This window comes from Panthera pardus, unplaced genomic scaffold, assembly GCF_024362965.1.
Source record: "Panthera pardus isolate Hobbes unplaced genomic scaffold, ASM2436296v1 HiC_scaffold_22, whole genome shotgun sequence".
Taxonomy (NCBI): Eukaryota; Metazoa; Chordata; class Mammalia; order Carnivora; family Felidae; genus Panthera; species Panthera pardus.
The window spans coordinates 60,645,591-60,662,064 of record NW_026526788.1 but is presented as its reverse complement, the minus strand read 5'-3'; the positions used below and the strand labels follow the sequence as shown (position 1 = coordinate 60,662,064).

General features: G+C 42.8%; 1 protein-coding gene across 5 annotated transcripts in view; it reads right to left on the bottom strand.

Moving 5' to 3' along the window:
• Window positions 1–16,474, bottom strand: part of CNNM2 (cyclin and CBS domain divalent metal cation transport mediator 2) — a 147,804-nt gene that overhangs the window by 15,791 nt on the left and 115,539 nt on the right. For 3 of the 5 annotated variants that reach the window (XR_008424911.1, XM_053909889.1, XM_053909890.1), the window contains exons 2-4: window positions 15,899–16,042; window positions 12,793–12,930; window positions 10,566–10,735 (exon numbers count right to left, since the gene is read on the bottom strand). Coding sequence is in view for 2 of the 5 variants with exons in the window: in XM_053909889.1 (XP_053765864.1) it covers window positions 10,566–10,735; window positions 12,793–12,930; window positions 15,899–16,042 (452 nt within the window). In the remaining 3 variants the exon portion in view is untranslated. Of the gene's footprint in view, window positions 1–10,565; window positions 10,736–12,514; window positions 12,580–12,792; window positions 12,931–15,898; window positions 16,043–16,474 lie in introns of those variants that run through there. The other 2 variants (XR_002082620.2, XR_002082621.2) reach the window with 2 other exon arrangements.

The following is a 16,474-nucleotide window of genomic DNA, read 5'->3' as shown; positions in this document are numbered from 1 at the left end:
TATGGTACGATTTATTGAAGGGGCAGCTGGGCTAACAAGTCAGCGCTTTATTAACTCACTTAAGGCTTGTAACTCCATGAAGCAGACACAATTACCGCCCCCCCCCCCTTACAAATCAGGAGAGAGAGGCACAGAAGGATTCAATAACCAAAGAACAAGCTCTTGACCAATAGGCTACACTATGCTATCCACTAACACAAACTATGATTTTGATCACCCCTATTATCATGTACTACATTCCCAATTACGAAAGACTTTCCTTAAATCAGTTCTTCAGAAAACTATTTATTGTCCCTCCTTTAGATTTTGAGTTCTTCACTCAAAATAGTAGTTTTATCCGCCCCCAACCAACTCTCTGCCATAAGAGAGGAACTGAAGACTCCACCCATAATATACAATCAACCTGCAAACAAACAGGTGCCCTGGGGTCCTGCGAGAAGACAGGCCTTGCCACCCACGCATTTCCAGTGCAGGAGACAGAGGGGAGCATGTGAAAATCGATGGGACAAGGCAGTCAACAAAAATTCTCCACGAGGAACAAGACAGTAAGAACATAAGGAATTCGGAGAGAAAAAATTACTCCCTGCTCTTATACAAGGCAAATTTTGTACAGGAAGGAAAATCTAAGGAGGATTTGAGCCGAGAGAAGAGAGGGCAGGTCAGAGGTGGGAGACAGAAGCCCGCCAGGCTCACTGAGTTTGCACAGGGAAGAGCGGGGAGATGGGGCAGAAAAGCAGCCTGGAGAGCGGGTTACACCGCAGAGCGCCTTGGACGACGAAGGGCTAGACTAATGAGGCCAGGTTCTTGCGCACAGGGGCTCTGGGGCTCGGCTTCAGGGAGACAAAGTCAAGGCTCACGCCGGGCTGGGAACCACAGGACCAGAAAAAGATTGCTAGGAGAGGAGCTACAGTTAAGGGATCGACACAGTTTGGAGAAAGCAGAGGGAGAAAGAAGCGTAAAGGAGGGAGGGGGAGTCACCAATCTTGACAGAAGTTTGCTCTGAGTGAGTGACCAGAAGAAGGGGCGCCGTGAGCCCGTGAGCGCAGATAGGAAAGTGGGGAAGGGGTTGCATCTGTGCTGGGGGCAGGGAGGAGAGGACACCCTCCCTTCCAGAAGGAGGTCTCGGGGGAAGAGTCCATCAAAAAAGGCTGAAGAGGAAGAACAAAAGTTAGGAGAAAGGTCAGGACTGGAGAGGGAGATTAGGGAGGGGGGAGAGGGAGGGAGGTAGGGAGGGAGGTAGAGAGGGAAAGAGAGAGAAGAGGTGATAACTGAGCTGGCATCTTGAAGGAACAGGTGCGGGGAGAGTGAGGGATTTCAGAGGCAGGGACCCAGTTTTACTGGGAGTGCCTGATCGTATGGATCTTCTTAATTACTTATCCCTTTCTTCCTGGGCTAATGCTCAAGCTTCTATCAGTTAATATGTATGTATGTGCTATTTGAAAACATCTGTCTCTCTAGTTGGAAGCTTAACAGTGGTTTCACGACCATCTTGTAAGCCAAATTTCTTTTTTTTTAATTTTTTTTTTTAGCTAAAAAAATCTTTTTTAACATTTAGTCATTTTTGAGACAGCGTGAGCAGGGGAGGGGCAGAGAGCGTGGGAGAAACAATCCGATCCGAAGCAGGCTCTGAGCGGTCAGCACAGAGCTGGATGCAGGGCTCGAACTCAGAAACGCCAGATCATGACCCGAGCCCAAGTCAGAAGCCCAACTGACTGAGCCACCCAGGCGCCCCACATAAGCCAAATTTCTATGCAGAAAATCCAGAGGAAGAATGAAATCCAACAGAGCCTCCTCATGACTTCCATCTTTACGGGTCTCCAGCTGATCTGGATCGTTTGTCTTACAAGTTACAAGGCCCTCTGTATTCTGGGTCCCTGCAAATGGGTGTCCACTTACAATTCCTTATAATTACTGTCAGAACCAGCAGGGTGACAGCCGGTCCCCCAAAGACCGCAAATAACAATACCGGGTCTGCCTCTAGGAAAGGAGCCACGCTGGTGGAACCTCTGCCAAGGCAACTCAAAGGCAGTGACTCCCAGCCCTTGCTGTGCCCTGGAAATACCTGGGGATTTGAAAAAACAAACCTGATGTCTGGCTCCCACTCCCAGGCATTCTGATTTAACTCGTATGGGTGCAACCTGGGCATCAGGATTTTAATAAAGCTCTCCAGGGGATTCTAGCATGCAGCAAGTTTGGGAATCATTGCTGCAAGGCTGTGTGAACAGCGGCCCCAGCTCCAGAGCCTCTATGTACCGTGGCCTCTCAGGAAACTCCCCCATAGCCGCGGTGGCTGTTGAGCCCACGAATTAAACAAGGGCAGCCGCACCCAAGACTCAAAGCTCTGGATCACGTTCACCTCCTCCTCTGTCCTTGAGGACCGTCCTACAGGTGAGGGAGGATGGGTCGTCGTCTTCCACAGCCCACCCAGCCGACACCGACCAGGCTGCAGGCGGTGACACCTGGTCAGTGGTTCCTGGTGTCTCGATTCCCACAACCAGTAAAATATTCCTCCAGCCTCGGAGGGAGGGTTGACAAATTTTTATTTCCTACAGAGATTTTACACAACACAGCCATCTACTCGAACCATCATTGCACTCAGGACCAGCCATTTTATCCCCCAAATATAGATAACATACCATCGTAGACTAACAGGTCTTTAAACTGAATACATGTAATTTTACATGTAACTTGCTGCAGCGGTCTTTATTTTTCTCATTTTTGTCTCAAACCGATGAAACCTTTGTCAAGCATCAGCCTTAAGGAACCACTGCGCAAAGCTAATCTTACATCATTTGTAAAATTGCAATAAAGGATCCCTGGGGTTCTTTTGAGTCAAACTTCGTATGATTCTACAATTCCAAGTTTTAATAACTGCCCATCCCTGTATTCCTCACTACAGAAGTGCAGCTTTTCTGGGAGGCAAGTTTTAGAAACATCCAGTAAACAGTCGTCACTCATGTATGTGTGTCGATGGCTCCCAGAAGTGACCATTTCCAAATAAACCTACCATATACAAACTGGGGCCACTCGCATGAAGAAATGGCTTGCCTGCCTCACAACCAGTCAGGTGTCCTTAGATAACAGCTTTTCCACGTAAGGAAGGGGCTACATATCAGTTATACTTTTTTGAAGTTCTTTTTGATGTTTATTATTGAGAGATAGAGTGCAAGCAGGGGAGGGGAAGACAGAGAGGCGGACACAGAATCTGAAGCAGGCTCCAGGCTCTGAGCCGTCAGCGTGGAGCACGACCCGGAGCTCGAACCTATGAACCTGGAGATCATGACCTGAGCTGAAGTCAGACGGTTAACCGACTGAGCCACCCAGGCACCCCTCAATTTTACTTTTGAAACATCCACAAATTTACTCTATCACACACACATAAAAAAAATCAGCACAGGACATGAAAAGGCTCCCAAAGGGAGCTAGGCTTCATATTTAAACTGACGAGAGGAGGGGGGCGCCTCCTCAGTCAGTTGAGCGTCCAACTTTGGCTCAGGTCATGATCTCACCATTCATGAGTTTGAACCCTGCATCAGGCTCGTCATTGTCAGCGTGGAGCCTGCTTTAGATCCTCTGTCCCCCTCTGTCTCTCTCTCTGCCCCGCCCCCCACTCATTCTCTCATTCTCTCTCCCTCCCCTCTCTCTCTCAAAAATGAATCAACATTTATCAACAGATAGGAAGGAAAGGCCTCACCGTCTCAAACAAAGCTGGTTTCCCAAGTAAAGGTACCATCACAGAATCCCACCTTTCTTTGGAAGAAGGTCATTAGGTAACTCTCCTCAAAGCCTTTAGCGTCCAGAAGCCACACTGACAAAGCAGTCTGTGCCACACCTGGCCACAAGGTGGAAGCCTGTGCTAACCTAGTTGGCACAAGCAAGATCAACTGGTCAGCGGATGCCATGGACTCAGGGAGATCAGAGACTTCCTCAGACACCATATGCTGAGCATCTTCTCAATCTCCCGCTCACCTTTGCATTGAGTCTTTTTTTTTTTTTCCCCCTTAAATCACCATCACAAATTATTCAGCGGAGCTTGATATCTGAAAGGAGGTAACTGAATCCCAGGGGCGTGAACACCAGTTTGAATTCACCAGCACCGCCCAGTAAGAGGGGAAGCAAACCCAAAGAGAGAGGTCTGTTCTGGCACTCAAACGTGCCCTAGCAATTACTTTTCCATCTGGAATCCAGAGATGTAGTCTTAAGACAGAAAGTTCTCTTCATGAATGTTTAATCAACATTTAAAAAAAAAAAAGTTACTTGATGGTGAAAAATTAATTTACACGTATTTTGGACCATCTGGTTGACCATCTCCTAACCAAATGCCACCACCGGATGTCAGTGCCCGTATTATTCACAGTTGCGTTATGAAGAGGGTGTCCTCACAGCGCGAATCCTGACAGCTAAGCCTTGCTACTCAATCAACTGGGAGCTTGCTAGAAATACATAGCATTTCAGACTCCACCCTAGCTACACCGAATCCCCAAAGTGAGCCCTCTGCACATGAAAGTGTAAGGAGCACTGAACTAGAGAGAAAGGGACAGAGGGGGACCAAACATAAATAATCCAGTCACACCCAGTGGAGGCCAATAAGAGCACAGCATACTGCACAAACATTCAAAGGAATGGAACAAAGGGCTGAAGGGTCAGTCATCGCTGGCGCACGGAGACCCAAGCGTGCTAAATGCACAAGAGCCTGCCCCAGAGCCCCTGCCTCAGTACTGGGGCCAGTGGCACTTTCCTATCAGCCAGACAATGTTACAGACACGTTTAGAATGTTAATTACAACTTTGTTTTTGGTTTATACACGTCCGAACTCAAAGAGCCCAAAAGGAGCTTATACCTAGTTTTGTACTTATGCATATGTAAGTATAATTTGTTAAAAACAGGGTCAACTCGGGGCACCCGGGTGCCTCAGTCGGTTAAGCAAGCATCTGACTCTTGATATTGGCTCAAGTCATGATCTCACGGTTCGTGAGTTGGAGCCCCCAAGTTGGGCTCTCTGCTGACAGCTCAGAGGCTGGAGACTACTTTGGATTCTGTCTCTCTCTCTCTCTCTCAAACTTTTTTTCAAAAAACAGGGTCAACTCTGGGCATCCAAGTAATTTTTTTTTTCCTTTAAAATGGGTGCTATCTGTACTTGCCTCAAGATTGAGGATCTATCATTCACTGGGATACACACACCCTGCAACTCAAAAATCTTCGAGAAGGGTTTGGTATTGAAAGTTTAAATTCCTCTTCTGGTAACAGGTGAAACGGTATTAGGTACTGTCGAGGGCTATATAAGCTCTAAGATGCCACCTCCACGAAAGAATGGATTTCACTCTACAGGGAAAAATCCCTTCTGAATCCATATCAGAGGCTCTAAAAAGCCAGAGTTGATGGGGAGTTCAACAACAACAAAAAAAACTGAGACATGAAATCAACCAGAAAAATTAACACCAGGAAAAAAAAAAAAAACAACCTGTTCCTTTCATTGATTTTATAATTGGGAAAGAAAAGAGCTATGTTTTCTTAGTATTCTTTGTATTTACTAAAATCATAATGTGGTTATGGGCTGTGGAAGAACGCTAATTTTTTTTTGATTGGATATTTTACTCCCCAAAGGACCAACAAATCCCTCACTGTAAAACACCAAGTCTGTGAATTAGAAAAATGGCTTATAGTACAATTATTGTGTACACACTCTTGACATATTTTTGTATATGCTTTCCACTTCTTTCATGACTATATAGTAGTCTCATCATATCACAATATAATTGGCTGAGACATATGTACTGCTACTTTCTAATGAACAGATTTGCTGTAAATATGTTTGCACAGATAGCTTTATAAAACAATTTCTTTAGATGCATGTATATGACAGATTGTATGGGTGTATTCCCAAAAGCAGGATGCCAGTTTAAAGATATGATTGATTCTATGGTACTTTTTCTTTTCTGTTCACTGAATATTCATCACGGATTTTTACAAAGATTTTTTTGTTTTTTGTCTTCTCCAATAAAAAAAAAATACGGATGTTTAAGTTAGTCAGTTGCCTTTCTGATACCTATTGACGTGATCCTGAGGATTTGTTTCTTTACCACTTTCTGAATTAACGGCATATTTTGGTTTTGTTGCCCTTAAGCTAGTGCTGAATTCCTAAATAAACCTAATTTAGTCAGTCACACTGAGTAACTCTTTGGGTATGTTGTCAGTTTCTAACTGCTACCTTTCTAGTTAGGAAATGTGATGATCATACCATCTTGTCCCATCTTTATTGTATAGAAATTGAGCTCTCAGAGTTTCCTTTTTTTTTTTTTCCCATGTGATTTCCTTGAATCTAGTTTTTTCAAGGAGAGGAGAGAACTTCTCATCTTGTTGTTTTCTCTTATATCACATTAATTACATCAGTAGGATAAGATTAAAGATTTTGTTCATCTTTTATTTTTTTTAAATTTTTAACATTTATTTTTAAGAAAGACAGAGACAGAGTGTGAGTGAGGGAGGGGCAGAGAGAGAGGGAGACACAGAATCTGAAGCAGGTTCCAGGCTCTGAGCTGTCAGCACAGAGCCTGACATAGGGCTTTAACTCACAAACCATGAGATCATGACCTGAGCCAAAGTCAGACGCTTAACCAACTGAGCCACCCAGGTGTCCCTGTTCATCTTTTAAAAGAACCAAATGTTGATTTCATTTATGGGCTGTAAGTCTTTCTCATTAGAATTTGCTTTCCTTCTTAATTTGTTCTTTTCAGTTTGTTTCCTTTTTCTAGATAATGACAGATTTTTTTCTTATTTAAATATTTAGAAGAATAGTATTTTGTAAAACTGACCTACTACATGTAAGAATAACATTCAAGACGGGGTGCCCGGGTGGCTCAGTGAGTTAAGCAACTGACTTCGGCTCAGTTCATGATCTCACGGTTCGTGAGTTCAAGCCCTGTGTCAGGCTCTGTGCTGATGGCTCAGAGCCTGGAGCCTGCTTCGGATTCTGTTTCTCTTTCTCTGCCCCTGCTCATGCTCTGTCTCTCCCACTCCCAAAAATAACATTAAAAAAAAAAAAGATGTAATTAAAAAAAAAAGAACATTCAAGACACAAAATAACATGTATTTTATCATTTTCCATATATTTTCTAATTCAGTTGTTACTTAAGGTTTTCAGTTTGCTAATATTTTCAACAATTATTTTATTTATTTAGAATATGTGTTTATTTTGAGAGAGAGAGAGAGAGCTGGGGAGGGGCAGAGAGAGAGAGAGAGACAATCCCAAGTAGGCTCTGCACTGTCAGCACAGAACCTGATGCAGGGCTCAAACTCACTAACTGCGGGATCATGACCTGAGCACTGAGTTAGCTAACTTAGTTAGTAACTTAGCTAACTAACTGAGCCACCCAGGTACCCCTTTTCAACCATTATTTAAGTAGGTAGTACATGCACATAGTAAGAAATTCAAATTCAGGGGTGCCCAACTTCAGTTTAGGCCATGATCTCACGGTTCATGAGTTTGAGCCCCACGTCGGGTTCTGTGCTGACAGCTCAAAGCCTGGAGCCTGCTTCGGAATCTCTGTCTTCCTCTCTCTCGGCCCCTCCCCTACTCACGCTCTCTCTCTCTCAAAAATCAATAAACGTTAAAAAAAATAAAAGATAAAGAAATTCAAATTCATTGGGAGAAGTCTCCCCTCCATCCTATTCCCAGTCCTCCAAGTCTCCTCTTTAGAGGCAACCACCTGTTACCAGACTCTTGAGTAACCTTCCAGACAGAGTTCATGTATATACAGACACAAAACTGAAACACATCAGGACACATTCTACACTCTGTTCGGAGTCTTACATAATACACCTTTGGAAGAGAATTGATCGCTACTTAAAAAATGGCTTAGTACTACTCTTCAATTATGTATTTTTAAATCTATTTCATTATGACCTATACAGGTGGTTCCAGAAATTTCTACCTTTCTGAGTTTAGAACTTACACATGACATAGCAAATGATCAATTTTATGGAAGTCACATGAAAGTTTTTAAAAAGTCTATTTCCCTGGTTTTATAGTTAATTTTCTCCAAATTCCCATTAATTTTATTAGTCAAGTTAAGACATTTTTTTCTTGGTAGGCTTACTCTATCATGGTAGAAAATAATTTCCACCAGAATTAAGATCTTATCCATTTCTACTTTTATGTATGTATTGTGTTATTTAAGACCTGTAGAGTCAATAAGCTTTTATTTCACTGTTTATTATGCTTTTATCACTGTCCTTACTGATCCCTCCAATACATTTGAGTTGAAAAATCTACTTTTTTTTAGAGAAAACTTGACATTGTAGCCTTTTTATACTTAGGCAGTGGGAGGTATGTGCCTGGTAACTTACATTCTTTTAATTAAACCTACTTAAATGGTTTACTTTGAATAAATTAGACTTTACTTCATTAGAATTTAAACTCAAACGGATGTGTTTCTATTTCTTATTACATTCCAAACATCAATTACTTAATCAAAGAGTTTTTTTTTCCTAGTGTCTGCAGAAGAGGGAAGCTCATTGGCTCTGGGGCCAGGAATGGAAGGCAGATACTGAAGCTTTCTTCTGATTTAATGCTCTTGAACACAGCAGAGCATGGTCATCCACCTGGCACGAATTTGCAAGGTTGGGTTAGTGACATTTTAGAGTGGAATGGACTCTGTAAAAGGTGACAGCTGTACTAGGTTGACAGGGATTATGGTATTTCCTTTTGTTATACTCTGAGTACCTCAGGTAATTGGCCAGCCTGCAAGAACATGATTTTCACTAAACCCCATAGTTTAAACACCTCTGTAAATCCTCTTAATCCAGCACATACACTATTTCTAAACCCCCATGACATCATCAGTTCAACAATTCAAACAATTGTCACATTAATATTTAGCATGCCATAGGTATTCGATACAGGTACATACACACACATGCCTTCTCAAAAATATCTTTAAAGATTTACTTATAAAGGAACGATGAGTATGAAGTCCCTCCTCCATAAAATCTATTTCTAGATCCTTCAGCCAGGAAATGGCTTTCTTATACACCTAAAGAACACTCCTGAATCACAACTTTGTAAATGCTAACCACATAAAAATCAACAACTGGAAGCCACATAAGTTCTAACATTGCTCCTGAAATTCACCCTGTCAGTCTTCAAACAACCATCGTTAGTGTAATTCAAAGTTTCTCTAGGTTTGAGGAGTAATCACATCTAGCTTTTATGAGAAACACAAATGCTTTATTCCCTCGCTGCAGTAAATAACTTCCCTACAGCCCCCTCCGTGTCAAGCATGTACGTCTCCAGAGAAAAACACAAATCAGGGTTGAATGAGACTAAGGTTACTAGAAAAATCAAGGTACTGAATTAGAAAACCTGCAAAGTTTCTAAGAAAGAATGTATGAAAGTGGTATGAAACCAGTTTATCCATGGATTTTTCTCCAGTTCCTTATTGCTTCATCTAGACATCGGGATAGCAACCCAACCTGAGACACGGACACAACACTTTGCAGAGTTTGACATCCAGACATCTGATAAGAGTTGTTTTCGCATTAAAAAAAACCAAAACCTCTTTAATTGTCCCTTAGATAATTGGGACCTTGCTGGACTCATGTAAATTGCAGGACCTACCAAGTACTCATGACACTCTTACAATGCTACCTCCAATTCACATCTAGGAAATAACCAAAAACAGGAGACTGCCTCAGGGGCTAGGATTCTTGTGCTAAATCAACTCAGATTTCCTGTAAAAGTAACTCTTCAATAAAGAGGTACAAGACGTCAATAAAACCAGCACTTTCTTCATTGTACTGTTTATCTTGGCTTCCATGCCAAGGTCAGAGTTCTATTAGGTGCAACTGTGATATAATAAGGGCCTCCTATCAACCTACACACTAAATCCCCTCAGGGAGGGTTCAGAATGGACGAACCTTCTCGCCTCATAGAGTGGCTTATGTTATTAGTGAGAAGGAATTAAGTTTCCATTGCCATGAGAGGCTGTGATTCTCACATCAGTTCCCCTGTAGAACAGTCTGGTTAGTAACCAGGAATAAAAACAATAATAAATGGATTATTTTGATATTGTTCAGGGGAGACAGTAAGTTACCTCTAGGAAGTGGTGTAAGACCAAGTCCTGATGAGGGGTGGAAAAAAGAAAAGATGATAAAAAAAAAAAAAAAAAAGGACGCAAGGAACTCAGTACACTTAAATTTCAAATGCCCCACACCAGGACTTAGATGTATATGGCCCCACACTCTCCAAAAAACACAAACCACCGAATTCACCACTCTTCAAATGAACGCCTCATCGCCTCAGCAATTGGTAAGTGCCCTTCAGTATGGGAAACGGAAGTTAACTAAGGGCATTACTTTAGATTGAAATTACTTCACAGCTAGGAAAACGGCGGGCGGGGGGGGGGGGGGGGGGGGGGGATGAAAGCCTCCCATGGATAAGGCTACCCCGGAAGTTAAGCAGTTAAGTATGTAAACCTCGACACCCATTCATGTACAGAAAAGTCTCCTGGGGACTGGAAGGGTGGGTACTCAGTGAGATCAAACAACTAGTGAATAATTCTTCTGACCTGCAAAATGAGAACGAAGTAGTCTACAGGTTTGTTTCGCTGGTAGAGGTAGTATTCTGGGGCTTTCTTGTTCTTCTCATCATACTTCAGTTCCTGGATGACATTGGGGTGCTTTAGCAGCCTTAGAAGGATCTTCTCTGACATCTGGGATGGGCTAAATGCTTCTACTTCTATAGATATAAACACAACTTGATATTACACTTCAAATGGATGGAAAAAAATTATACTAGTGATTAAGGTGTTTAGAATATGTAAGAATACTTGGAGTCAAAGCGAAACAATACGGATTAATGACACTTCCGTTTGGTGATCCACTGGGGGCAGATTACCTGGGAGGAATCAGAAAATACTGAATTTGCGTATTTGTGTCTTTTGAATTTTTCCTTTTCAACTTGTCATTGGTTTCAGTTCTTGTCAAAATTATCCTAATTTTCTGATACAAATCAAAGTCAACCAGAAGCAGGCTCCTGACTGCCAGGCCACCCTTCGAACAGGCCACAATAGTCTGACTGTCCAACAACAGCCAAAGGAAGAAGCAAAGGTCAGGAAGCATCTAGCGTGGGTTAGTACCAGGTGCACAGACGAAGTGCTTCGTCTCTCATTCTCCCACTCCACTACCCTGAGAAGGTCTGGGAACAAAGGAAGGCAGAAATTCAGAAAAAAAAAAAGCAAGGCACGTGCACACATCAACATGCACTCCAACTTGCTAACTAAAAAAATAAAAGTAAAAAGTAGTGTGGATCTGTCTTTACAGAGTTATCCGTTTTATTTCAGATGACAAAACTCAAAATCACTAACTCAGGCTTGCTCTACTGGACCTGGACATCATGGTATCTCAGAGGCAGAGCAGGAGAACATTCAGTTTTGAATCACGGTCTTTAAACAATGAACAATATTACCAGGATTAGAGAAGGAGTAAGTGAAAGACACTGCTTCCATGTTTAAAATTTTTTTCATTACATGAAACCATAAATTCTCTATTAGCTTCGGTGACTTTCTGGTCGTAACAAAATAAGATAGAACGTTGTAGAAATTTTGGAAAATACAGAAAAAGGTAAAGAGGAAAATAAAATGATCTAGGAACCAACCACTCAATCACTCTGAGCAATTGGCGAGCATTTTTTTTTCCAGTACCTTCCCTAGGCCTGTGCCCCTGTGCGTGCGTGTGTGTGCGCGCGCGCACGTAAAAACACAACGATAACCTTTACAGTTTTATATTGTTTTTTTCTCACTTCACATTAAATTAGGAGTATTTACCCAGGTCATAGATGTTATACGGTGAGCATTTCTACATATCTGAAAACACGATCTTAAAGGGCACGTGACAGTCCATCAAGTGGCTACTTGAGCCTTCTGTTCAAAATGTTTTAAGTACACGCTGCATGCAGCTGAAAGGCACCGGGTGCCCATCCTGGACACAGACGTCTTCTACAGGCCACTGGGTACCTTCATGTATCCCCTGGCCAACAGAGCTCACCCTTCACCTAGAGAGCCATGTGGGGATGTGAGAAGGGTTAGTCAGTCTCAAGTCCATTCAACCTTGACCTTTCTGGAGCAGTCAAGTGCCGGCCGGATTGGTGGTTTTAATAATCATTCCGCTTGCCTCCTGGAATGGGCCCAAGTTAATCTGACTTGCAGAGGCCATCAAGACATCCATGTCAAAGCCCTGAGAATTTCCGATTCCATTAAAATCATAGAACGTTAGGATTTAATTCTGAAAATCTGTTGTTCTTCTTTGCAAATCATAGCACCTGTGTTACCACTGAGGTCCAACTGTTCTTCCAAGGCAAGCTGAAGAGAGAATTACTCAACCGTCTGACACACACAACTGAGCTGGTGGCTCGCACTGTCAGCCTACTCCACCAGCGGGGCTCTCCCCCGGACTTAGCCGGAAGCAGATGACCTGGCCTACCGTTCACATGCAGTGTGGCACTAACATTCATCCTTACCTTTCAGACCAATTTTAAGTTACTGGTCCACCCCTGGTAAATGTCTCAGAGGGTTCATGCCGACACTGAACACAGGAGAGGAGAGAATTTAAAAAGAAAAAAACAAAACAAAACAAAACAAACAAAACAAAAAAAAAAAACAAAAAACAAAACACAAAAGTGGCATTACTTATCACCCCATTTCCCAGTCTCCACCCCCAGCCCACCCCAGTCAGTGGTGGGTGAGAAACACGCTCCAGGGTTTGTAGAGATTTCAAACTGTGATAAGCTGCACTTGCCTGTTGCTAGGAAACGGTGCATGGCCAAGAGAAGCTGTGGTGATATTTTAACCTTCATCTCGCTGTCTGTCTGCTTGAAGGCAGAAAAATCTTGCTTTCTTTCACGATGGGCCACTTTCTTTTTCGTTCTGTTATCAGCTGACAGAAGGGCAAGAAAAGATAAAAGGAAATGCATACTATTAGATCAGGGCTCTTTTTGAATGAAAACGACAGACTATTTTGCAAAGGCTCAACTATCTCTAGATTGCGGGCACTCTACGTACAAACACCACACGGCAAGAGGAGACCGAATCCTCATCAAATCTGTGCGGCACGGTCAGGACCCATCCCGAAGCAAGCAGTCAAGGCATGCTGACTAGGAGCGACCGTGAACATTCTTCGTGAAGATCGCTGGAGCCCTCGCAAGTACACTAACGGGCGGTCACGGACACAACCCTCCCAGAACCCACGTAACCACAGCAGCAGTTTGGAGCATGCACTGTCTCCCGCTACTCGATGTCACCACGCTGCAGGAAAGAACAATCACCGTGTGACAGATGACACGGTGAAGCGTGCCCCTGCCTTTCAGAGGCTCCTAGCCTCTGCCGAGACAGGGAAAACAAACATACGGACAAAACCTCTTAGGAAACAGACGAACAAGAACACTTTCGTGGAACAACATTTTAACAATGGTATCTGTTAGCTTCGTTTCTACTCCAGACCAGGAGGTCCTCAAGGTCAAGCAAATACGAAGAAGGTCATCCAGAGGAGAGGTCAGCGCACTTCTCTCATCAAGGGCCAGATAGTCAGTATGTGAGGCTCTGTGGGTCATGCAGTACTGAGTAACTGCTCAGTCCTGCTGGTGAGCCAAAGCACCCATATGTAAATGCCTTACCGTGGCCGTTGTGCCAAATAAAACTTTATCACAGACGTGAAATTTGAATTTCATATTATTTTCACAAGTCACAAAGTAATTATACTTTTGATGTTTTTCAACAATTACCAAATGTAAAAAAAAAAAAAAAAAATTTGTTCTCAGCTTGTGGCCTGTACAAAAACTGGTGGCAAGTACTTGTCGGCTGTAGTTTGCAAACCCTGAATCCAGAAGGTGTCTAATACAAAGCCTTTCCGCAAGTATTTTTTGTTGACAAAGAAGCGATCAAGAAAAAACTAGGTTAAAGACAAGACCTCAATCACTTGCTCCTTTCCCAAGAATCCTGAGTCTGTGCATTACCATTTCATGCCGAGGGCCAAACAGACTAATTACCAGGCTCGTCCTGGGGAAAGGGCAATCCTAACCTCTCGTTTTCTTTCTCTTTCGGCCCTGATTCTTTTGTAAACCAGATAGCATAAATCAACACCAAATTTCAAAATAAGTTTCTAATGGCAAATGCACTCATCCTCCCTGATGGCCTGTTTACCTCAAGAATATACCTGAAACCACGGGCTCACCAATCCATCTCACAAGGCACATTAGGCAACGCTTCTGCATGAAATCAGTCTAATTGAGGTTTAAAAGAAGTTAACTGAAGGGGCACTTGGGTGGCTCAGTCAGTTCGATGTCCGACTTCGGCTCAGGTCATGATCTCAAAGCTCATGAGTTCGAGCCCCGCGTCGGGCTCTGTGCTGACAGCTCAGAGCCTGGAGCCTGCTTCAGATTCTGTGTCTCCCTCTCTTTCTGCCCCTCCCCTGCTCACATTCTCTCTCTCTCAAAAATAAATTAAAAGTTTTAAATAAAAAGTTAACTGAAATGCAAATGTAAGATCTCATACACGTCTTAATTATGTTTCTTATGACGAGTACTACCCTTGAGGAAACAAAATAAATAGAAAGAGACACACTGGGTATTAAATAGTCACTGTGAGGAAGGCTGAAAAGAATGTAAACACACAAATAACAATATTCTTTATTATGTGACCTCCGTGCACTCTCCAAGTGTCAAAAGGATAAAACACATAGGAACTGGTGTTTTTAAAGAACACAATTTGTGTGTGTATACACACACACACACACACACACACACGTGATAAAAAAAATAAGATGTTTTCAGAAGCGAGTCACTACCTAAATATAAAGTTTATCCTTCTAAGGCCACATGGAAGGCTCTCATTTTTAAAGTGCAGGGCATGGCCCTTCCAGTATGACTGAATAAAAATCACTCTGCTTAAGGAAGACAGGCCTTGTCCCAGGTGCCCCAGGCCATTTGAAGATTCCATTTCCTCTCTAAGTCATGTTTTAAAAACCAAACAGAGCCCAGATATTCATCTCTGCCCCATCTCTGAGAGCCCCAAACATCTTCAGGCATTGGGCCATCTTTGGGATTATTAGCCTCTTGAAAGAGCCCTGCTTTACTAAGAAGTGAGGCTGAAAAAGAAGGTTCAAATTTCACAGTCCAATAATCCAGTTGTGGACTTTAATGAGACAGCATTCAGGTTCAATACTCAGCCCAGGTTCAAGTTTACTCCTGGACAAACACCAGTGAATCCTCCCCTCCCCCTGCCCCAAGCTAAGCCACTCCTACCCACTTCACCCATTTCTACCTGCCCCCAAAAGAAGACAGAAGAGCAGAGAAAGTGAAAAACATTCTTATTGTGTACCCTACCCTGCCCTGCTTCCTATACCCACACCTTACCACTGCTGTCACAGCAAACTTACATTTGCAAATCTCACCTCTACCCTGGCCCATGGGTTCTGGAACAAGGACATTTAAACAGCTGCTATCCATCAATGTAGCAAATCCCCCTCACAAGCAGCAAAAGAAATTTATCTGAAAACAATTGCCTAGTTTGGAAAATAAAAACTTAGTAAAGAACAATTCTTTTTCCACATGTAGAATAAGTATAAAAACATGAAAGGAGTTTTCTGTTCAGGGCAAGTAAGGCCCAGATCAATGGTTAGAAGCAGCTGGCTTTTCAAAAACAAAAAACACTGCCACTTGACATCACAGGACCTGCCCATTCTTTCCCCCCTCTGATGAAGGGCCTAGAACATATCGGTAAGTTGTCCCACACATACAGCATGTAGTTAGAAACAGAGGCAGATTACAACAGGAGACAGGAGAGGACTCACGAAGTACATGACAGAAAAAAAAGGCAAAGTTTTGAAAAATTACACTCAGACTACTCACTGTATAAATCTGTTTCATCTAGAATCTCAGATTTGATGATTTCTTCAATCACATCTTCTAATGTGACAATTCCCAGAACTTCATAAAATGGGTCCCCTTCTCCCTCATTGTTTACTCGCTGCACAATAGCCAGGTGAGATTTACCTTTAAAGAAAAGAAAACAAACTTTAAGAAGGAATTTTCGGAATTTTCTGAACCAAGTCTTTTATGTGATTTTGTTAAGGATAGCAGCAAACGCAGACACCAGATTATCAGAGTCTGCATTTGGGCATTTCAAGATGGTACCAACCATTTCTTGATGGTATTAAGAAATACCAACAAAGGGAAAAGCTTCCTGAGCCACGGAAAGCAAGACCATCCGATCAGAAGAGCCTCACCTTGTGTGCACACTGGCCCACACCACATTACCGTTTGCTTCCTAATGGATTTGGTCTTCAATCATGTCAGCTCTCCCTTTGTGACTTTTTAGCAACTGCTACGTTACTTTAGGAGGACGGCTGTCAAAGTGTGGTCCGTGGAACCTTAGGGATGCCCAAGACCCTCTCAGGAAGGTGGTGACGTCAAAGTACGTGCAGC